This window comes from Bactrocera tryoni, chromosome 5, assembly GCF_016617805.1.
Source record: "Bactrocera tryoni isolate S06 chromosome 5, CSIRO_BtryS06_freeze2, whole genome shotgun sequence".
Classification (NCBI taxonomy): Eukaryota; Metazoa; Arthropoda; class Insecta; order Diptera; family Tephritidae; genus Bactrocera; species Bactrocera tryoni.
In genome coordinates, this window is record NC_052503.1 from 70,056,552 (window position 1) to 70,082,193 (window position 25,642).

General features: G+C 32.3%; 3 protein-coding genes across 6 annotated transcripts; 2 read left to right on the top strand and 1 right to left on the bottom strand.

Moving 5' to 3' along the window:
* Positions 1-1,141: 1,141 nt before the first annotated feature.
* Positions 1,142-7,105, top strand: LOC120777491 (serine protease inhibitor 77Ba-like). 2 transcript variants are annotated; one of them, XM_040108834.1, is made up of 7 exons: positions 1,142-1,192; positions 1,874-1,989; positions 5,014-5,362; positions 5,962-6,238; positions 6,306-6,501; positions 6,576-6,742; positions 6,814-7,105. In XM_040108834.1, exons 2-7 carry the CDS (start codon positions 1,974-1,976, stop codon positions 7,084-7,086), a joined length of 1,278 nt encoding a protein of 425 aa, XP_039964768.1. In that variant the 5' UTR covers positions 1,142-1,192; positions 1,874-1,973; the 3' UTR covers positions 7,087-7,105. The 2 variants fall into 2 exon arrangements, with proteins under 2 accessions (XP_039964768.1, XP_039964766.1); XM_040108832.1 differs by lacking the exon at positions 1,142-1,192 and adding an exon at positions 1,199-1,352.
* Positions 7,106-7,107: 2 nt separating this feature from the next.
* LOC120777490 (retinoblastoma-binding protein 5 homolog) lies at positions 7,108-9,941 on the bottom strand. Its single transcript, XM_040108831.1, has 7 exons — positions 9,774-9,941; positions 9,494-9,714; positions 9,228-9,434; positions 8,989-9,170; positions 8,805-8,924; positions 7,329-7,957; positions 7,108-7,256 (listed from the first exon to the last, which is right to left on the bottom strand). Exons 1-7 carry the CDS (start codon positions 9,790-9,792, stop codon positions 7,171-7,173), a joined length of 1,464 nt encoding a protein of 487 aa, XP_039964765.1. The 5' UTR covers positions 9,793-9,941; the 3' UTR covers positions 7,108-7,170.
* Positions 9,942-10,859: 918 nt separating this feature from the next.
* On the top strand, positions 10,860-25,426 carry LOC120778939 (eukaryotic peptide chain release factor subunit 1). Of its 3 annotated transcripts, none has more exons than XM_040110998.1 (8): positions 10,860-11,021; positions 12,804-13,175; positions 17,348-17,523; positions 17,597-18,066; positions 18,144-18,299; positions 18,419-18,616; positions 20,410-20,557; positions 21,205-21,433. In XM_040110998.1, exons 2-8 carry the CDS (start codon positions 13,090-13,092, stop codon positions 21,282-21,284), a joined length of 1,314 nt encoding a protein of 437 aa, XP_039966932.1. In that variant the 5' UTR covers positions 10,860-11,021; positions 12,804-13,089; the 3' UTR covers positions 21,285-21,433. The 3 variants fall into 3 exon arrangements, with proteins under 3 accessions (XP_039966932.1, XP_039966930.1, XP_039966931.1); XM_040110996.1 differs by lacking the exon at positions 21,205-21,433 and adding an exon at positions 24,397-25,426 and having other exon boundaries at positions 10,862-11,021; XM_040110997.1 differs by lacking the exons at positions 10,860-11,021; positions 21,205-21,433 and adding exons at positions 11,939-12,045; positions 24,397-25,426.
* The last annotated feature ends 216 nt before the right edge of the window (positions 25,427-25,642 follow it).

The window sequence follows — 25,642 nt, forward strand, 5'->3', positions numbered from 1 at the left end:
TAATAAAACAAATCACACGGGTCCCACCATATACAGCCTGTGCGTCATGGATAGATGACACAGCAGCACGCAATTCACAAGCGGAACATGCGACATATACAAAGACGAATCAAAATTGCTAATGCAGTGGGCGTCGGAATCTATTGCGCGGAGGTAGACCTCAAGCGACACTTCAAGCAGGCGGAATACGACAATATTACAGTTCTAGACAGAAATCTTTGCTATTAGGAAAGCTGCTGAAATATCTAATAACGCAGGAAACGATATAAGAAACATCAATGTCGTATTTCATAAGAGCATGTTTTTCGAAGCAGGGAGGAAATAGATATAGTGGCTGTGAGAAGGCGACTGCATCCATTCTGCGCTCCAGACAACAATAATATCCCGAGAAACAATATAGCGGATGAAATAGCGAAAAGTGGCATCCGCTTGGCTACTAAACTAGTTCAGAAAATACCCAAATCAAAATAAAAAATATATCAAACGAAATTACTGAAAAGGCTCACGGAAGCCTCAAAGACATGCAGTATCCTCAAGGAAATGTGGAAGGAAAACACGCATGCTTCACTCGCACGGAAACGCAGCAGGATGGCTGTTGGCCTCATCACAGCGTACAACTTACTACATGCGAACCGTATGGGCATTATTGACATATGTATGATACTTATAGAAAGTGCACTTGGCATGAGAGAGATGCCAGAACACAACCTCTGTTTGTGTCTGACATTAACTAGAACTCGGCTTAGAGATCAAGCAGCTGCGTAGTTCAAGGCACTGGCTGAAGTGTGAGAAGTAGATATCAAGTCTCTACCAAACTTCTACTAAACTATGCAAAGAACGTTGCTTCCGGCAGGCAGTATAACCTAACCTTATCTTCACATAAAGTATCACCATAATTAAGGACCGTTTTCGCAATGTCTGGTTAGCAGCCAACTGTCAGTTAACTTCTGGTTAAAAAAGGTTCTTTACCGAAAGAAGGTGTCTTGGTACAAGTACTTAACTGACAGTTGACTGCTAACCAGAGACTGAGAAAACGGCTCTAAGTGTAGTTTTAGCCACCCACAACCCACTGTGCGCCGACTAGACCGGCTTGAGAGCATCTTTAATGCAGTCATTGGCGCTTCAATCGCTGCTTTTGTTCGAATTTAGTTTCAGTTCGCAAACGCTACTCGCAGTCAATGGTTTAGAACTGGTACTGTATTCCGCTAAATATTTAATTAACAGATACTCGCAAATCGTTAAGCTAGTCTACATAAATATACATATATACATATGTATATATAAGCTGAGTGCATATCGCGTTCGTCGCTTTGTGATCCGCGTTCAGTGATCTTGAAAATACAAAATTAAATGTAAAATAAATACAAATACAATATACTAAGTATATATTTTGTAACGAAATCATTATCTTTGCTGAAACGAACACTGTGTAAACAAATCTACAAACTTAACTATGCTTCAATTAATTGTGTACATGTTTAGTAGAGTTATCTACGGAAACGACTAAAAAATTTTGCTTGAAAAGCAGAAATAATAAAAACAATTTTAAACAAGCGACGGTTAAACCACAGTCCGGTTTTCGTGTTGGGTCTGTGTGGATTTGATATTTCTGAAAATCACGCACACAAATAACAATATTTATATGTGATATGGATATATAACACAATCTATATACATACATACATATGTATATTAAGCTACGCTTTGATATTGAAAGTGTCTCAATTAGTAATACTGGGAATAACTCTTTAATTAACACGAGCTTTAGGGTTAAATTTGATAAAAAAACATCATTAATTTGCTTTTATCTGATGAAAAATTGCACAAGCCTGTTCTGATATATTTTCCTTTAACTGATCATATTACTTTGTAGAAGCCGACGGGTGAAAATTTACACGCGTTTCAAACAGCACTCATCAAACTTTCAAATACTCGTGCGACAGTATTAATTCTGTCCGACAAATAACGTCACTATGCTATTACGTAAAGGTGAGTCTTGCTTTGTTATTGTTGTTTTAATGCATTAATTTATTCATAAACAAAAGCTAGATTATTAAAATATTAGCCATATGTATACTAAAAAGAAACCGTAGTAGGGTAAGAGTGGGCTTCAGCCGCTTACATGGTTATAAGTAGTCGAGTTAACAACAGCGAGCCAGTCATTCTTCCTTTTCGCTGTTTGGCCCTAAGTGGTGTCAGGACCACTCCAGTCTTCACCTGGTCTTTTCAGCGGAGTGAAGGTCTTCCTCTTCCTGTGCTTCCTCCGGCTGGTACGGCGTCAAATACTCTCAGAGCTGAAGTGTTTTCATCCATTCGGACGACATGACCTAGCCACTGTCACCTTCTTTTTTTATTGGCGTAGACACCGCTTACGCGATTATTGCCCAATTAACAACAGCGTGCCAGTCGTTCGTTCTTTTCGCTACGTGGCGCCAATTGGATATTCCAAGCGAAGCCTGGTCTTTCTCCACTTGGTCCTTCCAACGGAGTGGAGGTTCTCCTCTTCCTGTGCTTCCTCCGGCGGGTACGGCGTCAAATACTCTCAGAGCTGAAGTGTTTTCATCCATTCGGACGACCTGACCTAGACACTGTAACCGCTGTCTCTTAATTCGCTAAACTACTTATATCAATGTCGTCATATATCTCGTACAGCTAATAGTTCATGTACTGTGGTATTCGCCGTCACCAATGCGCAAAGAACCATAAATCTTCCGCAGCACCTTTCTCTCGCAAACTTGTAGCGCCGACTTATCAGTTGTTATCATCGTCCATGCCTATGCACCATATAACAGGACGCGAATAATGAGTGAATTATAGAGTTTGGTATTTGTTCGTCTACTTCTCCATTGTCTACTCAGTTCGAAGTAGCACCTGTTGGCAAAAGTTATTCTGCGTTGGATTTGGAGGCTGACGTTGTTGTTAGTGTTAATGCTGGTTTTAATATAGACGAAATTATCTAGGACTTCGAAGTTATGACTGTCAATAGTGACGTTGGAGCCAAGTCGCGAGTGTGACGACTGTTTGATGGCAGGTTATTTTTCGTCCTGTTCTCGTTCACTAACAGACCCATATGATTCGCTTCCTTAACCTGTCTGAAGAAAGGAGTAGTTTGAAGAAGTCGCACCACAGGGAGTCGCCTTGTCTGCAACCTTCTTTGGTATCGAAAGAACGCGGAGAGGTCCATCCCGATCCGGACGGAGCTTTTGGTATTGCTCAACGTCAGTTTACACAGCCGTATTAATTTTTTTGTGATACCAAGAGTCTTACAAAGACATCAACTCGCTGGGCAGCGACACCTTCTTAATTAAAGGGACCGGACATTGCAGGCGCAGACCCTTAAGTCGTAATCCTTAATACATTTGCAGTGGTCGTCATCAAAAGGGTTATCTCTCCTCCGAGGCTCAGCCCCAGGGAGGGATGTTTCGCCCTCTCACTTTAGCTCGTCTTCAAACGGATGTTTTTTGACTACCCAGAAGATACTTGGTCTAAGACCGGAAGGCGTGAGCTGATTGAGCCATATGTAAAAGAGCCAAGTAAATGGTGCCGACATTTTTCCTCACTTGTCTGAACTTCTACACATGGCTCCACCCATCGCATGAAGTTAGATACAATGAAATCACCGAAAAGTAAGCTTTATCAATATTATTATCAAATATATTTAGTCAGTTGATTTTATGGTTAAAAACAGAGAGACATAGAGACCCTATACCACCGCAAGCTAATAATTTCAAACAAATCAATAGTAAACGTTAAGACTTCAGAGTTCGTATTGTTGCAAAAGGTCCCACAAAAAAGACTGTCACTGTTTTCGTAGTATTTTCTAATTTGTATAACATTTTTAAAACTATCGATGTCCATTTTGTTTCTTCGTTCAAATGTTCCAAATTTCTTCTATGACTTTCGGTGGGATGTGTGTTTTGACAGACCCGACTATTAGATTTCGCTTCTATGTTGTCTATGGATTCCCTCGATAAGATCCAATCCGTTTGTGGATGGTGGGCTTTAATCTTTCACACAATACGCTCTATAGAACCTTATATGCAATAATTAGGAGACTTATCCCACGCTAGTTGTCGCAGATTGTGTGTGTTTTCCTTTTTGTGGATTGGGCAGAGCGCACTTAAATTCCAATCGCCGGGCATGCTTTCGTCCATATTCTCCAAAGAAGCTGATGCATGCTCATGCAGTTCTTAGCCACCGTTCAATCCATCGACCCCCGCCGCTTTGTTGTTCTTCAGACGGGTAATTGCCATTCGAAATTCTTCATGGTCCGGCAATGGAACGTCCGCACCATCGCCATCGATTGGAGAATCGGGAATATAGATAGTTTCAGCCGTAGACAAGTCAAGGAAAAAGACTCTGTAAAACTTTCAATCGGTCGAGTAGAATTTGAAAAATATTGTGTATCATTTCAAAAAATACAATTTTGAAAAAAATACCTATGTATGTCTCCAAAAATAATTAAAATTTTGAAAATACCGGAATGGCGCTTTAAACTCGACTTCAAGCAGACGACTGTATGGGTGATTTCACGAAAGCATTTGTTGTTGTTATTGTTGTAGGGGAAGAAAACCTTCCTGAAGTAATTTCAATGCATGGTGTCGTGTTGACAGTCCTTGGACGGATAGAAACCGAGCCCGTTCCTTAGACCCGACTGTCGTGGGAACGGTTTGTAACTCGTAGTTCTCAAACCGTGGCTCTCCAATGCCTTAAATCAGTTCTTCCGGAGCCATTTTTACAAACCATGCTACGCTGTCTTAGACACAGTATGAGTTCATATTGTGCAAATTATTAAAATATTTGTTATAACGGTTATCTGTATGCTGTTCATCAATTTGAAAATTTGAATCTAAAGGGAGTTTTAGAGCTCCCTCAACCAGTTTGATTTGTTGGTTAGGGTGAAGAAAGGAAGACGAATATACGATTATGTAGATTGGCAAATTATTTTAAAACTTAATCTACCGTTATTCAATAAACTTATAACTTTTGTTTACTTATTTCTTCTGCTTTTAGCGTTCTTCGCCTTGCTATCGCTCAGCTTATGCATCTTAATACACTTAACTGCCAGCGAATATTGTACCAAATTAGAGAATGCCAGTTCGGCGCTGCAAACAAATCCCGCACAGTTCGCCAGCATCGCGGCCGGTGCAGAGAAATTCGGCCTGGAACTTTTTTCATTGGTTTCCACGCAAGCGACCGATAATGATTTTGTAATTTCACCATTTTCCGTATGGGCGCTATTACTCCTGCTCTTGGAGGCCGCATCGGAAAATACATTGGACGAGCTAAATACAGTGCTGCGCATAAATCAGGATCGTCAAGCGTTACGTCAAGCATTTAATGTGGTGCAGCAATTTTTGTTGTGAGTTGGAATCATTCATTTTTAAACCCTGAGCAGGGTATATGTGTTAAGTATGCGACGAAGTTTGTAAAACCTAGAGGGAAACGTGGCTTGTCATGTCCGTCTATGCGCGAATTAGTTTCTCATATTTTGAGATATCGTTCTGAAATTTTTCAGACGTCTTTTTCTTCACACGAAGCTGCTATTTTATCGGAATCGCCGATATTGGACCACCATAGCATATAGCTATCATACAAACTAACTTATAAAAATGAAGTTGTTGTATGGAAAACATTTTTATTTGACAATATATCTTCAGGAATTTTGGCATAGATTATTGTACAAGACAGCGCTAAATTTTCTGAACAAATTACTCAGATGGGACCACTATATGATATATATGATGTAGCTGCCATACAAACTGATCTATCAAAATCAAGTTCTTGTGTGGAAAACTATTTTATTTGAAAAAATGTTTATTTCTGAAGGATATTATAGCTTCAGTGCAACCGAAATGACGTTTATAAAAATAAATAGTTATTTCATTTTATTAAAAAATAAATATTTATTTCATTAATATACATATATGTATGGTTATATATATATATATATTTATGCAGGCGCAAAACATCGACTATACACGTCGAAAGTTTACAAGCAATGTACTATGACACCTTCGAACGGTTCGGACAAGACTATATTACTACACTAACATCTTGCTACAATGCAAAGGTACAAAACTTAAATTTCAACGATACCAAAACTTCGGTAAATTTCATTAACAATGCAATAAATACGGAAACCAAGGGTCTAATAAAGGATGCCATCACTGAGGCTGACTTGGAAGATGCAAAACTATTACTAACATCGACCCTGTATTTTAAAGGACAATGGCAGGTGTGTAAATATATCAAATACGCTAGTTCGCTTCTAATATTAATTGCAATAAATTGTGCTTTGGCAGTTCCCTTTCAACCGTAGCGACACACGCAGAGAGACCTTCTACGATATGAATGGCAAGCCGGTTGGTGAGGTTGAGATGATGTTCCAAATGACACCATTCAACTACACTAGAATGCAGGATTTGCAGGCGCACGTGCTTGAACTGCCGTACGGCAATGAAAATCGTTTGTGTATGCTGGCTATACTGCCAAATAAAGGTGGCCTAACAATTTGAGAATGCTTTAAATTATAATTTAAGCAAACTTGGCAAACATTTTGGTATATTTTGTAGGCATCTCGGTCAATCAAGTGGCGCAGAGCTTGCAGAAATTGGGTGTGCGCCCAATATTCAATAAACTTGAGGAGGACGCTTCAAATTTCGGCGAACAGGAAGTTGAGGTGTATGTGCCACGTTTTGAGACATCAACGTCAATATCGCTAAGAGGCACACTAGAAGCGGTATGTATAGTGTTCATTCTTGCAAATAGCTGAGCAGTAGCTTATAACATTTTTTGCTCTTTTTTCACTAGATGGGCATAAAGAGTATTTTCAATCCGCAGACTGTAAATTTAGGCATACTCTCGAAGAGCTTGTTCGTGAAGGACGTCATACAAAGCACTAAAATAATAGTGAATGAAGAGGGTACCGAAGCGGCTGCAGTTGTTGCGGCGATTTTGACTAATAAAATTTCGCCACCGAAATTCTACTTTAATCGCCCATTCCTGTATTTGATTGCGGAAAAACGTTCGAGTACATTATTATTTGCCGGCCAACTATCGACACCGAAATTATTAAAAAACTAAAAGTACTAAATATTTAAAATTATTGTTTTTTTTAATGATTTTTACCTAATTAATGAAATGTAAAAAGATTTAAAACCTTAAATGTTATTTTTTCGGACGTCCCGCTGCCTTCTTGCCGCCTACTGGTTGCTTATCCTTATTCGTTTTACTTGATATTAATGGATGCGTTTCTGGAGGATGCAAAGAAAGCATAATTTTAGCAAATATCATTCCTTACTTTACCAATTACAGCGTTCACTTACCATCGACTGGCGCATCCGGCAGGCTGATGTCATAATTGTTAATTTTACGCTTTTTCGTCGTTACCGCGTCCTCGTAGTCCTGCGGCGCGTTCTCACTTTCTTTAGTGAGTGATGTGTCCACACCATCTTGCATGGTCCAGCCATCTTCAGGATCTTCGACCTCTGGCGCCATCGGCAGAAATTGTAATGCATTTTCGTCCTCACCCTCTTCATCGGATGAGCAAAATGCTGCCACTGGTTCCACTTTTAACACGTCCACTTCGATTTCTTCATCCTGCTTCGCATCGGCATTTAAATCAACCGATTTATCTTCATCCGTAATATCGAATTCCGATTCGCGTTCTTCGTATTCCACATTCTCGTCGAGCTCCTTGAAATCGGGCGCAAATGCTGACCAATTTTCCACTTGATTTTGTGCCCAAATCGAAACGAGTCCCGAACTAATGCTAGCTATAATGGGACGTACCGGATGCCACACAACATCGAGCAGCAATTCACCTTTGGTGCCGTGCAGAATTTTCACCAAATTCCCTATCGACTTTTCCCATATATAGAGCGCATGTTGGCGTGCACTACCGGCGCATATGTATTCACCATCGCCGGAGAAACAACACTTCTTCCAGGTTGTTCTGTAAAAGATTTCAGCGTTAACAACAACAATTTCACATTGCTGATATAGTTGGAGTTTCATATATATTTATATTGTTGATTTATCTTTATAACTTGAACGGAGTATATTACATCCAGAAGAACTGAGATATCGATTAGAAAATTTGGATATTTTTTTCAAGTATTTTTCTTTCTAAGAAGCTGCACATTTGTGAGAACCGACGATACAACGCTACAATCCCCGACTAAATTTTTCATATTGAGCCACTATAGCATATGAACTGAACGATCAAAATTTCGTTCTAGTAGCGAAATTTTTTTATTTGACAAGGTTTCTTCACGAAATTTTACATGGATTATGGTTCAAAGCAACGCTACAATCTCCGATTAAATTTTTCAGATTGGGCCACTATATCATATGACTGCCAAACAAACTGACCGATCAAGGTCAAGTTCTCGTATAGGAAACTTTTATATTTGACGAGATATCTTCTTCATTAAATTTGGCAACGAATATTATCCTAAGCAACGCTATAATCTCGTAATAAAGTTTTCGGATCGAACCATTATAACATATAGCTGCCATACAAACTGACTGATCCACATTTTGTTCGGACCACTATAACGTATAGCTGTCATACAAACAGACCGATTAAAACTTAGTTTTTAATGGAATTTTTTTATTTATAAAGGATGCAACCGAATATAAGATTATTTCTTGTTTTATATAATTTTGTACTCTACAAAAGATGGTAACATTTTATTGGCAGAGAAAAGGATTTTTATCAAAATTCAAAAGAAAAAAATTTTCAAATATGCAGGCTAAGTATTCTAGCAAAAAACAGTTTCCAATTTAACTCTACTCACTTGTTCACTAAATCTTGCAACTTTTGTATTGGTTCAGGCTCACCGTCCTTCCCCAGCGCTATGATCTCCTTTGAGTCGTAAACTCGTATAACGCGATCGGAGGTGTTTATTAAAAATGCACTGAAATATGTATAGACGGTTTAAATGGTTTAAAAACCATTTACCAGCAAATCTTGTTACTTACTCGCCTCTTCGCGCAAACTCTATGCTTTTTACAGCCGTCGCACTCGAAGAACCAACAATAATGCGAAAGCTCGCCACAATTTCTAATGTTTCTGCGTTTAAAACTAGTATCTTGCCCTTTGCATTGCCTGTGTAAATATGTTTACCGCGTCGATCAAATGAAGCAACAATATTTAAATCGCCCTGTTGGAGAATATTTACTGTTATGCATTAAAATCAAAAATAATTTGCACAATTTACATCTGAATCCAAGGGCAGACATTTGTGCGTGTCACCAATGCGCACTAGCACGGCCGCATAACGCATTGGACAAACAAGGAAACGTTTGTCATTGCGTGGATCAAATTGCACTTTCAGCACTGGTGAGGGAAAACGATATTTATGCTCACAGTCGCCGGTGAGTACATCCCATATGCAAACGTTATTGTCTGTGGATGCGGACAGTAACTGAAATACAAAATATTGTTGAATTTATCAATAATTTATTTCAATTCTTTATTGTTTACCTTATGTCCATTACGCGTCCAACTTAGACTGCACACTGGATGCACATGAGCTGAGATAATTTTTGCAATTCCACGCGTTAAGAAATCCCAAACAACAATGCGCCCATCGTTGCAGCCAACGGCTAATAAAGTACCATATTTATTGAAAGCACAAGTTACAGCAAGTGATATGCAATCCAGTGAGCCATCGAATTCCTCGGGATAATTTTGGCCAAAAGATTCTGCAGTTACATTAAACATAATATTACCCTAAAAATTATATATTTATATATAAACTTACCTAATAATTCTAAATTCATGCTGAAAACAATATCTGAGTATTTTTTGGATAATTGTCCGGTGGCTTCTTGCAGTAAGTTGACAAAACTCTTAAACAATTATATGAAATAAATTGTCATAGTTTGTTTACTTTTTCATCAACTTATATAATTAATTATGTGCTTTAATAAAATGTTTGCATTTAATATTTAAATTATTTAATTATAAATTTTTTAAATAACAATTATTTTGAATCAAATTAGACGCCGCTTAGTCTTATCAACAAATAGCCAAACAGCTGTTTTGGTATGGTTTGTTAAAAGTAGGGGAAAATATTAGTGAAGAGCAGTATTATAGGTTTTTTTTAGTATCGACTGAAGTCGGTGATGAAAACTGTATTATTAAAATTTACATAAATTATTTAAAATATATATATTTGAAATTGATGTTTAAACATTACAATATTAACATTTTCCCAAAAACTTTTAGCATGAAATTAAAATTAACAAAAACATTATATACTTTAACATAATGTTAAATTAATAAAAAATATTGTTAAAATAATAAAAATATTTAGGAAAGAGTAAAAATATACTAAATTTAACACTAAATGTGGTTATGCTCGTTACATACCACAATCTATTACTAAGTCTACGCCATTTTGTGCACATCGTGTTGAGACAACATTTGTGGTAACGTACCAAAACGGTATTTATTTTTAACATAAAACTTGCAAACTAGATGTTACAAAAGTTGTACTTCATATTCTTATGGTAAATACTGCATTATAAAATCATAGAGATCAATTTATGTAAGTATCATTTTGAAAGCATATGAATTTCACAACTCCATATATTTTGATATATTTTTAACGTACTATTAATATAGTAGTAGAATAGTAAAAATGACGTAATCGTACCATATTAATCTATTACAATTAAGAACGTTCGTGCAGTGTACCATTCGTACAATACGTACTATTTTGAGCTCATTTCAACACGAACCAGTCAACGAAAAGGCAGCATTTTGGCGTTTTGTCATCGTCATCGGCTTTGGTATCGTCAGCTGAATAGCAGAGAAAAAAGGTGCAGTGCTGACAGTGTTGTACGTCAATCACAATACAACCCTGTCCTTTCTCCTGCGAAAATTGCACATGGCTTGAAGTCCACGCAAGTGCACGACTCCATTTCATGACAATTTCTTGCATTTCAAGTGTTTATTTTTAATAGATTTTTGTGTGGAAACGTAAATTAAACGGTTTTGAACACAAGTAAGTAAAAATTCGGTGTGCAACGTTAAGGAGATTAGAGAAAAAGTGTGTAGAAAAATAACGTTACAAAATCATTGTGTTTTTGTGTGTGTGTAGAAATGTGGACGTGTGCGCGCTAAAATAAGAGGAAAAGAGTGCGCGAAAAGCACGACAGCTTTCATTTAGTAGTATTTCCAAAAAGTACGTGTACGTCATCAAAGTTTACTGTTTGACCAGACATTGAGTGAATGTGAACGGTTGAAATATATATACATATATGTATGTACTCTATTTAATGCAATGCTCACAAACTAATAGAGTAGTAAACAGTGTTGCTGTGTGGAATTTCAACATTTACGATAATATAAATGTACATATATTGTACGCGGTATTTTCCGTTCTTATTTGTACGTATATATATGTGCAAATTGTGGAATAGTACTAAATAATGAAAAATAGAAGGAAATAATTACTTTAATATTTTTATATATTCAACATATAATAAAATGTGGGTTATAACAGCAATAATACAAAATGTAAAGAGCTAAATATGACATACATATTTTACATTAAAGTATTTGTAAAATTTCAAATCGTACAGTTTTGAGTACAATGAGAAACTGTACTTTTGCTATAATTGTACGTTATATGAAAAGTACGATGATCTTTCCAAAAATACATGAGGCCTACCAAACAATCATCGTACAGTTCTACGACAGCGAGGTCAACGAGAAAACAGTACTTTTAGCTATACAAACGAGTACGAATGCAGTATTCGTTCATTTTGTTGCAAATCTACCTGTAAGGCGATCAATGCTAGGAGCAAATGTGAATAGGTGTGAATGCAACAGTGTAAAAATCCAAGTGGAACAAACGAAAACGAAAATTTCTCTTGTGTTGTCAAGTGTTGGTAGCGAAACATTGTAAGTAGAAAACAGTGCGACAGTCAGGCTGGCAGACAGTGGAAAAGACGTATCTCACGTTTTCTTAATTTGTGTGGTCGGTTGCCCCTCAGTTTGTGTGAATTATGGCAGTAAAAGAATAGGTGAATTAAAATTTCAAGCAAATTTTTGTCATACGTCACAAGAAAATAAGAAAATTGTTTTATGCTAAACTTAAAAACGTGAAAAATATAATATGTAATTACTTGTTTTTCGATTACTGTGCGTGTGTATGTATGAAAATGTACGAGAGTGACAAAAATTATGAAAGTCAATAGAATATGCGAAAAAAGGGAACAGAAGGGAAGAACGGTGTAAGCAACAGAACAGACAAAAGAAAATTGCCACGAATCGGAGGCGAGTGAGAACGAACATATCAAAATTATTCAATTGCATTTCTTTGAATAAAAAGTAATTGAAACTGCAAAAGTGAGCAATTCATCGAAAGTGATATGACAGTAGTGAAAGTTTGAAGAAATAAACACAAATAATTGTCTAAAAAATAAGTGAATGAAAATTTTTTAATATAAAAAAATCACAGAGAAAACCCAACCTTGTTTCGTTTCGTTCCAGTTGCAAAAAAACGCAGTACACGTTTATTGTGCGCTCTCTTGACATTTGAGAGAACGCTGTTTTTGAATTGAGAAAGAAAAGGGGTAACAAATAATACAAAAGGGAGGAAAACCTTTGGGACTTTCAAGAAAAATTTTAGTAGTAAAAGTGAATAATTGTGCTATTTTTTCTTCTTTTATTGATAAGAATGTTTAGTAAAGCCAATGATTTAGTCATTTGACTTTTTTTATTTTCTATTCCCCGAAATTTAACATGTGTTTATATAAATTTTTTTCCCTTTGCATTTCAGAGTATTCACATCGTGGAAGGTGCAACGTTGAAGTTGAAATAAAGGCCACTTAGAAATTAATAAATAGATTACCAGCTATTTCCCCAAGTTTGAGTCAAATAGAGGAAAGTCTTCGAAAACGCATTCATAACCATCAAAAAAAGCCAAAACACAAAAATTTCTATTGAAAATTCGCAATCAAGAATTAACACTTGAAATCTAGTGTGCAGCAAGAGCAATTAAGATATTGAAGTATCAAAGTAAAGTCATCGAAAAGTCAGTGTAAATAAACCACATAACAACAAAAATGTCTGGTGAGGAAACGTCCGCTGATCGCAATGTCGAAATTTGGAAGATCAAGAAACTCATTAAGAGTTTGGAAATGGCACGCGGGTAAGTGAATTAAACCTGAACATTTTTTCAGATAGTAATCGCAGGAATTTTTTAAAAAATTAAATTTTGAAAGTGGAAATGAATTAGTATAGTTATGTATTGGAATTAATTTTATGTTTTGGCATTATATGAGACTTTTATTATTAAATAAAGTTTTAATTTGCACATATCCTCCATTGTAATACCATTTACAAAGAATATTGTTTATGCGCAGCTTGCTGCCATTAAATTTTTTGTTCCACTTTAAAGCAACCACTGTTTACGTTTGGAGCTACAAGCGCATTTCGCCAACCACTTAACGCCCATACTCTGTATAAATCCCCCTACACTTACAAATGTCACTTTGTTAGCAGCATCATAAGCTTAGCTGACTAGCTAGCAATGGCAGCTGTTGTGTGGCGCCCTCATTTCCCTAAATCAGCAACATATCTGCTACTCGTTTCTTTTTTAGCATGTAGTTAGGGGGTGGTTATTTGCTTTTGCAATATGCTTCTATAGGGGTTGACTCATTAAAGCGAAGAAAACTCCATTATTACTTCTCGTTTGCGACATGCATTGGATCCCTTGCATACTTACTTGCTCCACTCAGTGTATTTGTTCCTAATTGCCATACTTGTGCCATGTATGCTCAAACAATCGTGCGTGCTGCACACGATGCACTAGCATTGGTAATATAATAATAAACAAAAAGGAAAATGTAGGCATTATTTTGTATTAATATTTATGTACATACATAATACATTTCTTTTTTGTGGCATACCATACTTGATTATTATAACAACTAATGCTACATTTCAAGTTTTAACTATTTTAATTGTGTTGGGATATTATATATTTATAGTTATTGTTTTATTTTGATTTAAAGTTTGTGAATTAAAGCATATGTTGGCTGTTCGTTACATTTTGTAGAAAGTTGTATTTTTCTGATACGTGGAATATTTTCAGAATATGTTATTTATCTTCCACTTTAAGCTTAGATTTATGAAATAAAATTGTGTGTTTGCGATTCATTTATAATAACCTATTTAGTTACTTAAAAGCTGTATATGTAAGTAAATTATCCATAACGTAAACTAATTTACAAAGTACGTAAATATTTTTACACATACATAAGTATCTACATATATACTATGTATACTTTCGTAGTTGTTTAATATGCGTTCTGCGTGTTCAAGGTGTATGTGCATGCATTCAATGGAAAATATGTACATACGTATGTACATATGTATGTGTGCATATTTGTTATCTATTTTATTTGCATGCAATCGTGTGCAGCTCATAAAATTTAATTCAAATCTATTTGTTTTGCAATATTACTTTTGTGACATCGTGTTTTATTTATTTTCAACTTTTATTATATATTTTTGTTGCATTGGGTTTTATTTAGTATTACTGTGTGCAAGCACACGTGTTGGCCGTTTACCTTAATTAGTTAATTGTTTTTATATCCTGAACAAAGTATGTATATTAATTATGCGACGAAGTTTTCATCAGCCAGAAGGAAACGTCACAGGCCACATATGTATATTGCATATAAATAACCAGCGTGACTCAGCTCAATTTAGAACCGTCCTTCGGACGAGAACTAGACCCAGAGTTTTTGAGATATCGATATAAAATTTTTCTCTCCAAGCAAATGCTCATTTGTCCGATATCGGTCTTCTATAGCATATAGCTGGTATACAAAACTTAAGGTGAATACGACTGAAATAAATTGAGTAAATGCTACCTGTGAGCTTTATTAAGATTTTTCTTTAATGATCTACATTTGTGTCTAAACTAATATACATACATACTCATATGTGCATGTCTGTATTTCATGATTAAATTTGGCCAATTATGCACTGCTGCAAACGCCATCATATATAATCAGCTAAAAGGAAGTGAGTGTAAAAGCAAAGAAAAAGTTTCTTTGTTGTTGGCTTTTTTGCAGCGATGATTCATCATTCATCAGCTGGTTAGGTGGGAAGCAGCGTATGTTAACGAGTGTTTTTGTTTTTGAATTTACTTTTTTTATATTCAAGAGTGTGACATTAGCTTATCGTTTGTTAAATATTAGCTTTTCTAATAAGTGTATAGAAGTTAGTTATGAAAAAACGGAAATAATTAAAATTAAATAAAATAATTAAAGGTAGGGTGTAGAAAATTTTGGCGATGGATGTGATTTTAATAATATTTTTGGATATTGTTTATTGTTTAATTTAATATTTAGTCACTTTTAATGCCAGAAATTACATTTTCAAATAATTTTTGAAAATATATTTTTTATGTTTTTTTTGTTTTGTGTCAATTTTATACATATTATTTTATATCAAACTTTTTATATCACTATATTTTTAGTTTCTTTCAATTCGTAAAAATTACATTTTTAAAGAGTTTTTGAAAATATGTACATATACTTTTATTTTCGTTCTTTTTATTATTTTTATATTACTTTTCTCTTCATATTTTCTCATTCTTTTGTTTCACTATTTTTATTTTTCTTTTTTTTATTTTTTATTTTATTTTATTTTTTTTTTTTGATTTTATTTTTTTTTTGATTTTATTTTTTTTTTTTTTAATTATATTTATTTTTTAAAACAATAATGCAAAATTTGTTGCTCAATTTCATTCATCTCTAACACTTTGGTGGCCTTTAATACTCCGTTACTCTTCAATTTAAATTTTTCCCCTTTTTTGTTTGCTTTCCTTGTATATTTTTTATGACTTTATATTCCTTCATACCTTTTTCGCACTATGTTGCAAACTTTTCAACCAACAACGGTAGCAGTAATAGCATTTTCAAAGTATGTACTTGTTATTATTGTGTTAGCAGCTGCTTACCAAAGCTGTCAGCAGCTTCGGCATCGAACTAATGTTTTCTGCTTTGCGTCGGTTTGAACTGGACTTTGTTAGCTGCGACTGGTGACAGCAAGCATGCAGCAGAGTTAACTTTGCAACGCACAATTTTTGCACCACTCACCTTTTTTCTAGAGCCACAACAAACATAAGTATGTGTTTGATTTCGTATTTTTGTTTTTCAAAATGTTTTGTAAGTTTGTTTTGAAGTTGCAGCAGCTCTAATGCTATGCTGCCACTAACACCGCGGCTTACTAGTAAGCTCAAAAAACCAACCGTGTACAACATTGCAGTTGTTACTTTGCTTAATACTCTTTGGCAACATGTTGACTGCTGCATTACCTTGTCTTTCCAACGTCTCACCTTACAGTCACACCTGCCCTTTTTCAACGTGATTGCTATTTCTTTGTGCCGTTCTGTGTTGAAAACTTTATTTGAGTTTTTTTTATCATGTGTTTGCCCATAAAAGCGGTTTTAACTGGAAACAGCAGTGACTTTTTGCAATGAATACGGTGCTTTGCTCTATCCTCTTTCTCTCTACTTATCACTCATGCCGCTCTCCACCTTTATCTTCGCTCTGCAACATTGCGGCACTCATATCAGCTACAAGCTACAGAATTGTTAACCAAAACTAATCGACCGTCGACCAACCGCGCTACCAAGAAAAACCTTCCCATATGTTGTAACAGCTGTTGTTGCTTTTTGTACGCACTTGTTCTTAATTTTACATAGTATATATTACTTGCCCGTGCTGATAACGTAAATGTGCTATGCTTGCTTGCTGGTTGGCTGGCTTGCTTGGTTGCTTCTAACTCGGTTCGACCAATTTGCACCGGTTTGAAGTTGTGCCAACTTGTATTTGGCGAGCAACGAAGCATGAATGACAAGAAAAAATTGCTTTTCAAAAACAAAGCAAAACTGAAACTGCCTTGAATTGAATTTATTGCAATTCTTAGCAGTGGGTTTTGTTATCAGTGCTACGGGGGTTAACACATTTTATTTGGAGACTTAAGTTTCAGTGTCTCAATGTGTTTTTTTTTTTTTTTCATTTTACAATTTTGCATAAGAAGCTGATAATTTGTCATGAATTATTTTTCAAAGCAAATTTACAATCTCCGAAGAAATTATTCAGATCGGACTACTATAGCATATAGCTGTCATACAAACGAGAATCATGTCGATATCTACATATGTATATGAAATTTGGATTTGAAGATTTTGTTCTGATCGCACCAGTATAGCAGTTAACATTTTTTTTTATGAAAAAAATATTTTTTTTCTTCAATAATATATGTTCCAGCTAATATAAATTTCCTTATTTTCTCTCATTACAGTAATGGCACAAGCATGATTTCATTAATCATACCGCCAAAGGATCAAATCTCACGTGTCAGTAAAATGTTGGCCGATGAATTCGGCACAGCGTCGAACATTAAGTCACGTGTCAACCGTTTGTCCGTTTTGGGCGCCATTACATCGGTACAACATAGGCTTAAATTATACACCAAAGGTTAGTTATTTTTTTAACTTTTTCCCAGACACAACTTTTCTTTAACAAATTATCAAATCTCCCGCATTTTCAGTGCCTCCAAATGGTCTGGTCATCTACTGCGGCACCATTGTCACAGAAGAGGGCAAAGAGAAGAAGGTGAATATTGATTTTGAACCCTTCAAGCCGATCAATACGTCGCTGTATTTATGCGACAACAAGTTCCACACTGAAGCGTTGACCGCTTTGCTGGCCGATGATAATAAATTCGGTTTTATCGTGATGGACGGTAATGGCGCTCTCTTTGGTACACTACAAGGTAATACACGTGAAGTACTGCACAAATTCACTGTCGATCTGCCGAAGAAGCACGGGCGTGGTGGTCAGTCAGCGTTGCGTTTCGCACGTCTGCGTATGGAGAAACGTCACAATTATGTGCGTAAAGTGGCCGAAGTAGCTACGCAATTGTTCATAACAAATGATAAACCGAATATTGCGGGCTTAATTTTGGCCGGTAGTGCGGACTTTAAGACCGAGTTGAGTCAATCCGATATGTTCGATCCTGTAAGTGCTGAAAATGCAATATGGACATACGCTTATTTTAAATACTATAATGATTTTTTTTCAACTATTTTATATAGAGACTGCAATCCAAGGTTATCAAGCTGGTGGATGTCTCATATGGCGGTGAGAATGGTTTTAATCAAGCGATAGAACTGGCGGCCGAGTCATTGCAGAATGTCAAATTCATACAAGAGAAGAAACTCATTGGTCGTTACTTTGATGAAATTTCTCAGGTGTGTTGCAGTTCCTTAGTGAATTGTATAAAAAGTTGAGCTTTGAAAATGGCATTTCTTATATTGTGAATACTGTGTGCTCACAAAAATTTCATATATTTTTTTTTTTTTATTTTTAGGACACTGGAAAATATTGTTTTGGTGTAGAGGATACCTTGCGCGCCTTGGAATTGGGTTCCGTTGAGACTTTAATCTGTTGGGAAAATTTAGATATACAACGTTATGTGTTGAAGAATCATGCGAACTCGACGTCGAACACAGTATTGCATTTGACGCCCGAACAAGAGAAGGACAAGTCACATTTCACCGACAAGGAAGTGAGTTTATAAACACAGAAAACCGCGTGGTGCTGGCTGTTATATAAATGAAAATGTCAGATTATTATTTTTAATTTGATTTTTCTGTGTTCGTTTTATTTTATTTTTTCTTTGCATTTTTTATTTATTGTTTTTAATTTTTTCTTCCATTTTATTTAAATATTATTTTTAATTTGATTATAATATTTTTTTTTTAACTTTTTTTTTTTCTCATTTTTTTATTTTTAGTATTTTAGTATTTTATTTTTTAATTTTCTATTATTATTCTTTCCGATTTTTTTATTATTTATTTATTTTAATTTTATTTTCCATTTTTTTAATTTTTTATTTTTTTATTTCTATTTTTAAATTTCTTTAATCTAATTTTTTTAAATTTTATCCTTTATTTAATTTAATTTATTTTATTATTAAAACTTTCTTTTATGTGTCATTCATTATTTCTTTTTTCGTTTTTTTAATTTCTTTCATATTTATTTATTCTATGTTTGCTTTTTTAATTATTTTAAAATTGATTATTTTATATTTTTAAATTTACTTTTCAAACTTATTTGGTTAATTTTATATTTTTCGGTTTTTATTGAAATTTTAATTTTTTTTATTATTTATATTTTTTTTGCATTTATTATTATTTATTTATTTTTATTTAATTTTCCAATTTTTTACTATAATTTTTTTTCTTATTTTTTTTTTTAATTTATTTGGATTTTTTATTTATTATTATTATTTTTGAATTTTTTTTATTATATATTCGAATTTTATTTTCCACCTTTTAATTTTCTACTTTTTAATTTTTTTTCTATTTTTTAAATTGTTTTAATATAATTTTTTTTCTTTTATCTGTAATTTAATTTATTTTTTAAATTTATTGTTTTATTTTTTTTAATTGTTTATGTTTTTTAATTATTTTTAAATAGATTATTTTATTTTGTTAAATTTAGTTTGAGTTTTAAATTTTATTTCTTATTTTTCGTATTTTAATTTTCATTATTATTTTTTATTGAAAATTTTCAATAATAATATTAAAAAATTAAAAAAATTTAATTAATTTAAAAAAAAATTATTTTAATTTTTTATATATTATTTTTATTTTATTGTTTTATTTTTTTTATTTTTAGTTTATTTTTTTATTTTTTTTTTATTTTGTTTTTTTTTTTTTTTTTTATATTTTTTTATTTTTAATTTTTTTTTTTTTTTATTTTTTTTATTTATATTTTTTTTTTTTCTTTTATTTAATTTAATTTTCTATTTTATTTTATTATTTAATTTGATTTATTTTTTATTTGTATTTATTATTATTTTTTTTATATTTATCTTTAATTTTGTCCTTTAATAATTATTTTTAATGCTTTTCATATTCTATTTTCTTTTATAACTTATTTGCATTAATTTTTTTACATATTTTTTTGTTTAGTTTGTATTATTTTGTTTGTTTTTTTGTTATTTTATTTTTAATCTTTAAATTTTATTTTAAAAGCCTTTCATAATTATACATACATATGTATGTATGTACTTTTATTCTGTTTTATTTTTTAATTTGTTTATTTTTTTTTATTTTTATACTTTTTAAATGCCTTATTCTGTTTTCTTTTATTCTATTTATTATTATTTTGTTTATTTTTTTTATTATATTTTATTTTTTTATTATTTTTATTATATTTTCTAAACTTTTTAAATTCCTTCTTTTATTTTTTATTCTATTTAATTTTTATTTATTTTTATTTTATTTATTTATTATTATTTTTGTGTTCTTTTCTGTGCAAACATTATTGTAAACGCGTTTCATACATTTTCAGAGTGGCGTTGAAATGGAATTAATCGAGTCTCAGCCGCTGCTCGAATGGTTGGCGAACAACTACAAAATGTTCGGTGCTACACTTGAGATTATTACGGACAAATCTCAAGAGGGCAGTCAGTTTGTGCGCGGTTTCGGTGGCATTGGTGGTAAGTTTCATGCGGCTTTTTGTAAAATTAACAACTTTTTTTATTTTCTATGTTAGAAAATCTCACAGAAATTTAGCGCTTTACAGTATAAATTGTAATTGTAACGGCATTTAAAGATTTTGAAATCTACGAAATATTAAAAAATTGATTTTAAAGTAACTGTTCGTTTGTTCGTATTTTGAACATCAAGTTAATCAACTGCTGATGCTCTTTGTTATAACCTAACCTCATTTTAATGCGTAGCATTTGAAAATTTACGCGGTTCTTTAGCACAAAATTTCTGTGAAATTAGCTTTTATAATTTTTTGCTTCTTTAAAATATAATGTACTGTAATATTAAGAAAAGTTTGGCTAAATGACGAAATTTCTCTTTCTCTCTTTTTATTCCTTGTCGCTGCTTATGTAAATGGCTAATATAAATGCAAAAATAATATTAATTGTGGCATTATGCGAATAAACACAATTATTCCAATTATGCTCCCAACGACGTTCCCTTTTCGCCTTATCAAAACTTTTATTCCCACTTTTGGTTTATTGACTTATATTTTGTGCCTCCTTTTCACATGTATGCACTTCGCATCTCCTGACCTGACCTGACCATATTCGAACTTTTTATTTGGTGTGCATTTTTTGTTAATGTATATTAGGGATTTTACGCTATAAAGTCGACTTTCAATCACTGCAGGCTGACGAACCATTGGAGGATGTTGATCTTGATGACTATTAAGCGAAACAACAAGATACACCTCCATTTCATCTCGAATCTATTTCTCACGTTGCTACTATTTATATATATATCATTAATATATAAATTCTTTTGCAACACACTCGGCAACAACAAAGCAAAATTAAAAGTATATTACTGTAGTGATCATATGTAGCAGGTTTTTTTGTGACTTTTTCGCATAAACTAATTTTAATACACTGTAAGAAATCAAATGCTAACACGAAATCAGTAGTTAAGTTAGTATTTCAGTTTGAGATTACCTAAAATGCGCGCACGCAACCGCAATTGCAAATTTTCTCAACGCAATACTTTTTGTTCAGCTAAATGCGTCATGATAACTTTTCGCAAATTCTTTGTTTTTAAATGTAGAAACGCAATAACAAATTCGATTCTTAAATTCACTTTTACAATTGGCGTGCAAACGTAAAACAAACAAACCAAACAAGAAATAAACAGGAAAAAGGCAACGACCTCGTAAATGATTTAAATGTCGCGTCAAAGGCCGCCTAGAAGTTGGTTTAATGAAAATGAAAACAATACTAATTATATTTATATGACAAAATACTAAAAAAAAATAGTTAATGAGAGCCATACGTTCAAATTCAATTTAAATAAATCAATAACATTTAATAAATAATAATAAAAAACTGAGAATAAAAACGTAATTTATAAATACATACAAAACACCTATATTACCTACCAACGTAAATAATAACACATAAATGCAGAAAAAAGTAATAAAAACCATACGTACACATATACAGTATATATACATACATATATATTTCAACAAGGATAAATAAAAAGATGAATGCATTAAAGAATACAAAGTAAACAATTTACGTCTACAAAATTCTTGAACTTGCTTACGTTCGCTGTGTTGAAAATTTGTTTAGATACAAAATAAAAAGGTTAACTTCTGCAGCACCGCAGCTATAATACGCTCCACAATTAAAAACTGTTCCATACAAGCGCTTGATGTTGAGCGTTCAGTTTGTATGGCAGCTGTATGCCATAATTGTCCGTTCTGAATAATTTGTTCGGCGATTGTACAGTTGCCTTGAGCAAGAATCCACGCCAAATTTCGGGAAGATGTCCATACAAAGACTTAATTTTAATCAATCAGTTTGTTTGACAGCTATAAGTTATAGTGGTCCGATCTGAACTATTTGTTCGGAGCTTACAGCGTTGCCTTTGACAATAATCCACGCCAAATTTGTACCAAAATATGATGCAGGAAATATTTTCAAAAGATAAATATTTTTTTGAATATTTGAACACCCTATATTAGGCACCCAAGGCTATACATTTGTACATATGTATGTGCAAAAATTTCTACAACTCGTTATTTCAGGAAATTGCGTGGTTGTGAATTTTCTTTTAATTATTTCAATTATGTTTGTAAATACTTAATGTTTTATTACAAATATTTTTGGTTTTTTTTAATTTTTTTTTAATATTGTTAAATTTTTATTATTATATTTTTTTTCAAATACATATTTTATTATTTAGTTTTTATAATGTGGATTTTTTTATATTTAATTTTTGTATTTTTTAACATAATTTTTTTATTGCAAATATTTGTTTTTATATTTTTTTATAATTGTTTTTTATAATTTTCTTTTTTTAATATTTAGTTTATTTTTTATACTTAATTTTTTAATATTTAGTTTATTTTTTATACTTAATTTTTTAATATTTTTTTTTTTAATTCTTTTTTTTTAAATCGAACAAATACAATTTTAATGCAGTTTCTATTTTCACTATGTTTTTATTAACATATTAAATATGATTTTTCTTATACCAAAATGTTTCCAAATAATTTTTAGGTAATTACCATTTAGAGTTTTTTAATATTTAGTATCTTCCTAATATATAATTTTTTTACACATTTAAATTTTAATGCTTTTATTTGTTTTTTTTAATATTCTTTTTTTTTTAATTTTTACTAAACTAAAAATTTATTTTATATATTTTTTTAATATTTAATATTTTTGTGGTAAACAATTTTTTAATAATTTTTCTTAAAATTAAATTAGTTCACATAATAAATATAATTTGTGTCATACCAGTTTTTTTTAATTTATTTTTCAGCAAATATGTTTTTTTATTTAGGTTTTTTTAGAAATTATGTTTCTTTGTAATTTTTGTTTTTTATATTGGAAGTTTTTATATTTTTTTATATATATTTTTTTTTATATTTTTTTTTTTTATATTTATTTTTTATTTTTTTATTTTATTTTTTTTATTTGATATTTATTTTCTTTATTAATTTTTTTATATTTAATTTTTTGTTTGCAATTAGTTTTTTTTTTCAATTTTTCTTCTACTGTAAAAATCGCACAAACACAATTTTTACACGTATTCCATGCAGACTTCTATTTTTATTCACATAACTATGATTTCTTTTTGTGCCAAATTTATTTTACAACAATCAATTTTTTTAGAAACCATATGCATTTTTTTTATTCATTTAAATTTTGTTAAAAATCCTTACCATCCTGTCCGTTATCCTTTGCGTTTGCGCTCCCGTGGCTTGTAAATCCACATAATCTGTAAGCGTAAAGATTAGCCAAGTGCGCTAGTTTAACTGCTAAGGCAACCAAATACATATGTATGTATGTATATACAAGTCTTAGAGGTAAATATTGCTGCGTAAAAATCATTCACGCATTTTATTTAAATAATTTCATCATTTGTAGCATAAAGCATACAATTTATTGCATACTTTTTTACTTTTTCTTTTCAAGTAAATTTTGTCATAATTCTTTTTGTAATTCGTATGTGTAAAATGCTATTTATTTGTATACATGTGCATATATGTACATACATATATTTTATGTACATATGTACGTAAGTGGACTGTGTTGTTGCTACAAAAATTTATTAGAAAGAAATATAAAAAGCAATCTAGTGTTTAATTTTGTAAACAAATATTATTTATTTAGTTGCCTAACACACGGTCCAGTTTTTGGTTTATTTTTATTTATGTATTTATTTTTCCATTTATCAATATTATTATTTTTGTGCGCTCATTTGCACACTAACAACTACAAATGAAATACTAATATAATCTTTCTTTTTTTTTCAAAATTTCTTTTGTCTTCTGCAGGTATTTTACGCTACAAAGTGGACTTCCAGAGTATGCAACTCGAAGAAGATGGGAATGATTACTTCGACATAGATGACTATTAGACAATTATTGTTTTTTGTTTTTTTTTTTATACTTAAAAAAATTTTCTTCCATTTGCAAAAATAATGAAAAATATATTTAAATTTAAAAGAACAATATATTAAAAAAACAACATCCACTTCCAATACAAGCGTACTCTGCTGACATCACAAAGTGAAACAGCGTGCGAATATTCATCGAATTGTTGATGTCAAAAGATAATTGTTAAAAATCATCGAAAATATAGTAGTATATATATATGTATGTAACTAAGAAGAAAAACATAAAAAATTCCCCAATCCAGAAGACTCATAGCAAGCAATACCTCAAATGGAAGTAGCGTGCCGTATAATGCCAGCAAATCGGTAAAACAACATTGTAGCGTACAACCAACACCGCGCAAGAATCTTATTTCAAGAGCACTCTACTACGCATGGACATGAACCGGGACCAACAACCACAACCATTGTGGTAAAATAAATCGGAAAGTTTCGTCGGTGCATATACATATGTATGTGGATACATTTACGCTACTACATATGGTTTATTACTGGCCTGCGTCCGGCTGTCGTTCAAAGAGTTCATTGTGCACACAAACCCACACACGAAACTACATTGCGCTTCGTCTACCTGTCTGTCTGTTACTGCCTGCAAAGCAGACGTCACGTTTTCGACGTCAGCAAAGCATTTTTTGCGTCTAACAGCATTTTGGATTCTATGCAAATAAATTATAAACAAAAAATAATATGTTTAACAATTTAATTTGCGAAGAAAATAATTTTGTTAATTAAAACAAAAAACGGATGTAATTTATATACACATATACAACAATATAGAAATATACAGAATTAGAAAAGGCAAAAAAAAACCACGTATAATAAAAAGAACTGCTACCAATAACAACAAACATATATGAGGAAACAAGAATTTAACGGCTAATAAAGTTAAAACAAAGCAAAAAAGCTGTCAAGTTGCTGTTAATTCTTTACTTTCTTTTGTATCCAAAATTTTTTTAGGTTATAATACCGATTATGTATAGTAAAGGATAACCCACACTGTGTTGTTGCTTTTATAGTGACTGCAAAAACTGTTGTGGTTGATTTTATAAACTCGATGTATCGTGCTAGCTAAATCGTTGCGCAAATGGATTGTTGTTTTTGCTGTCGCAACTTATCAACTGCTAGGA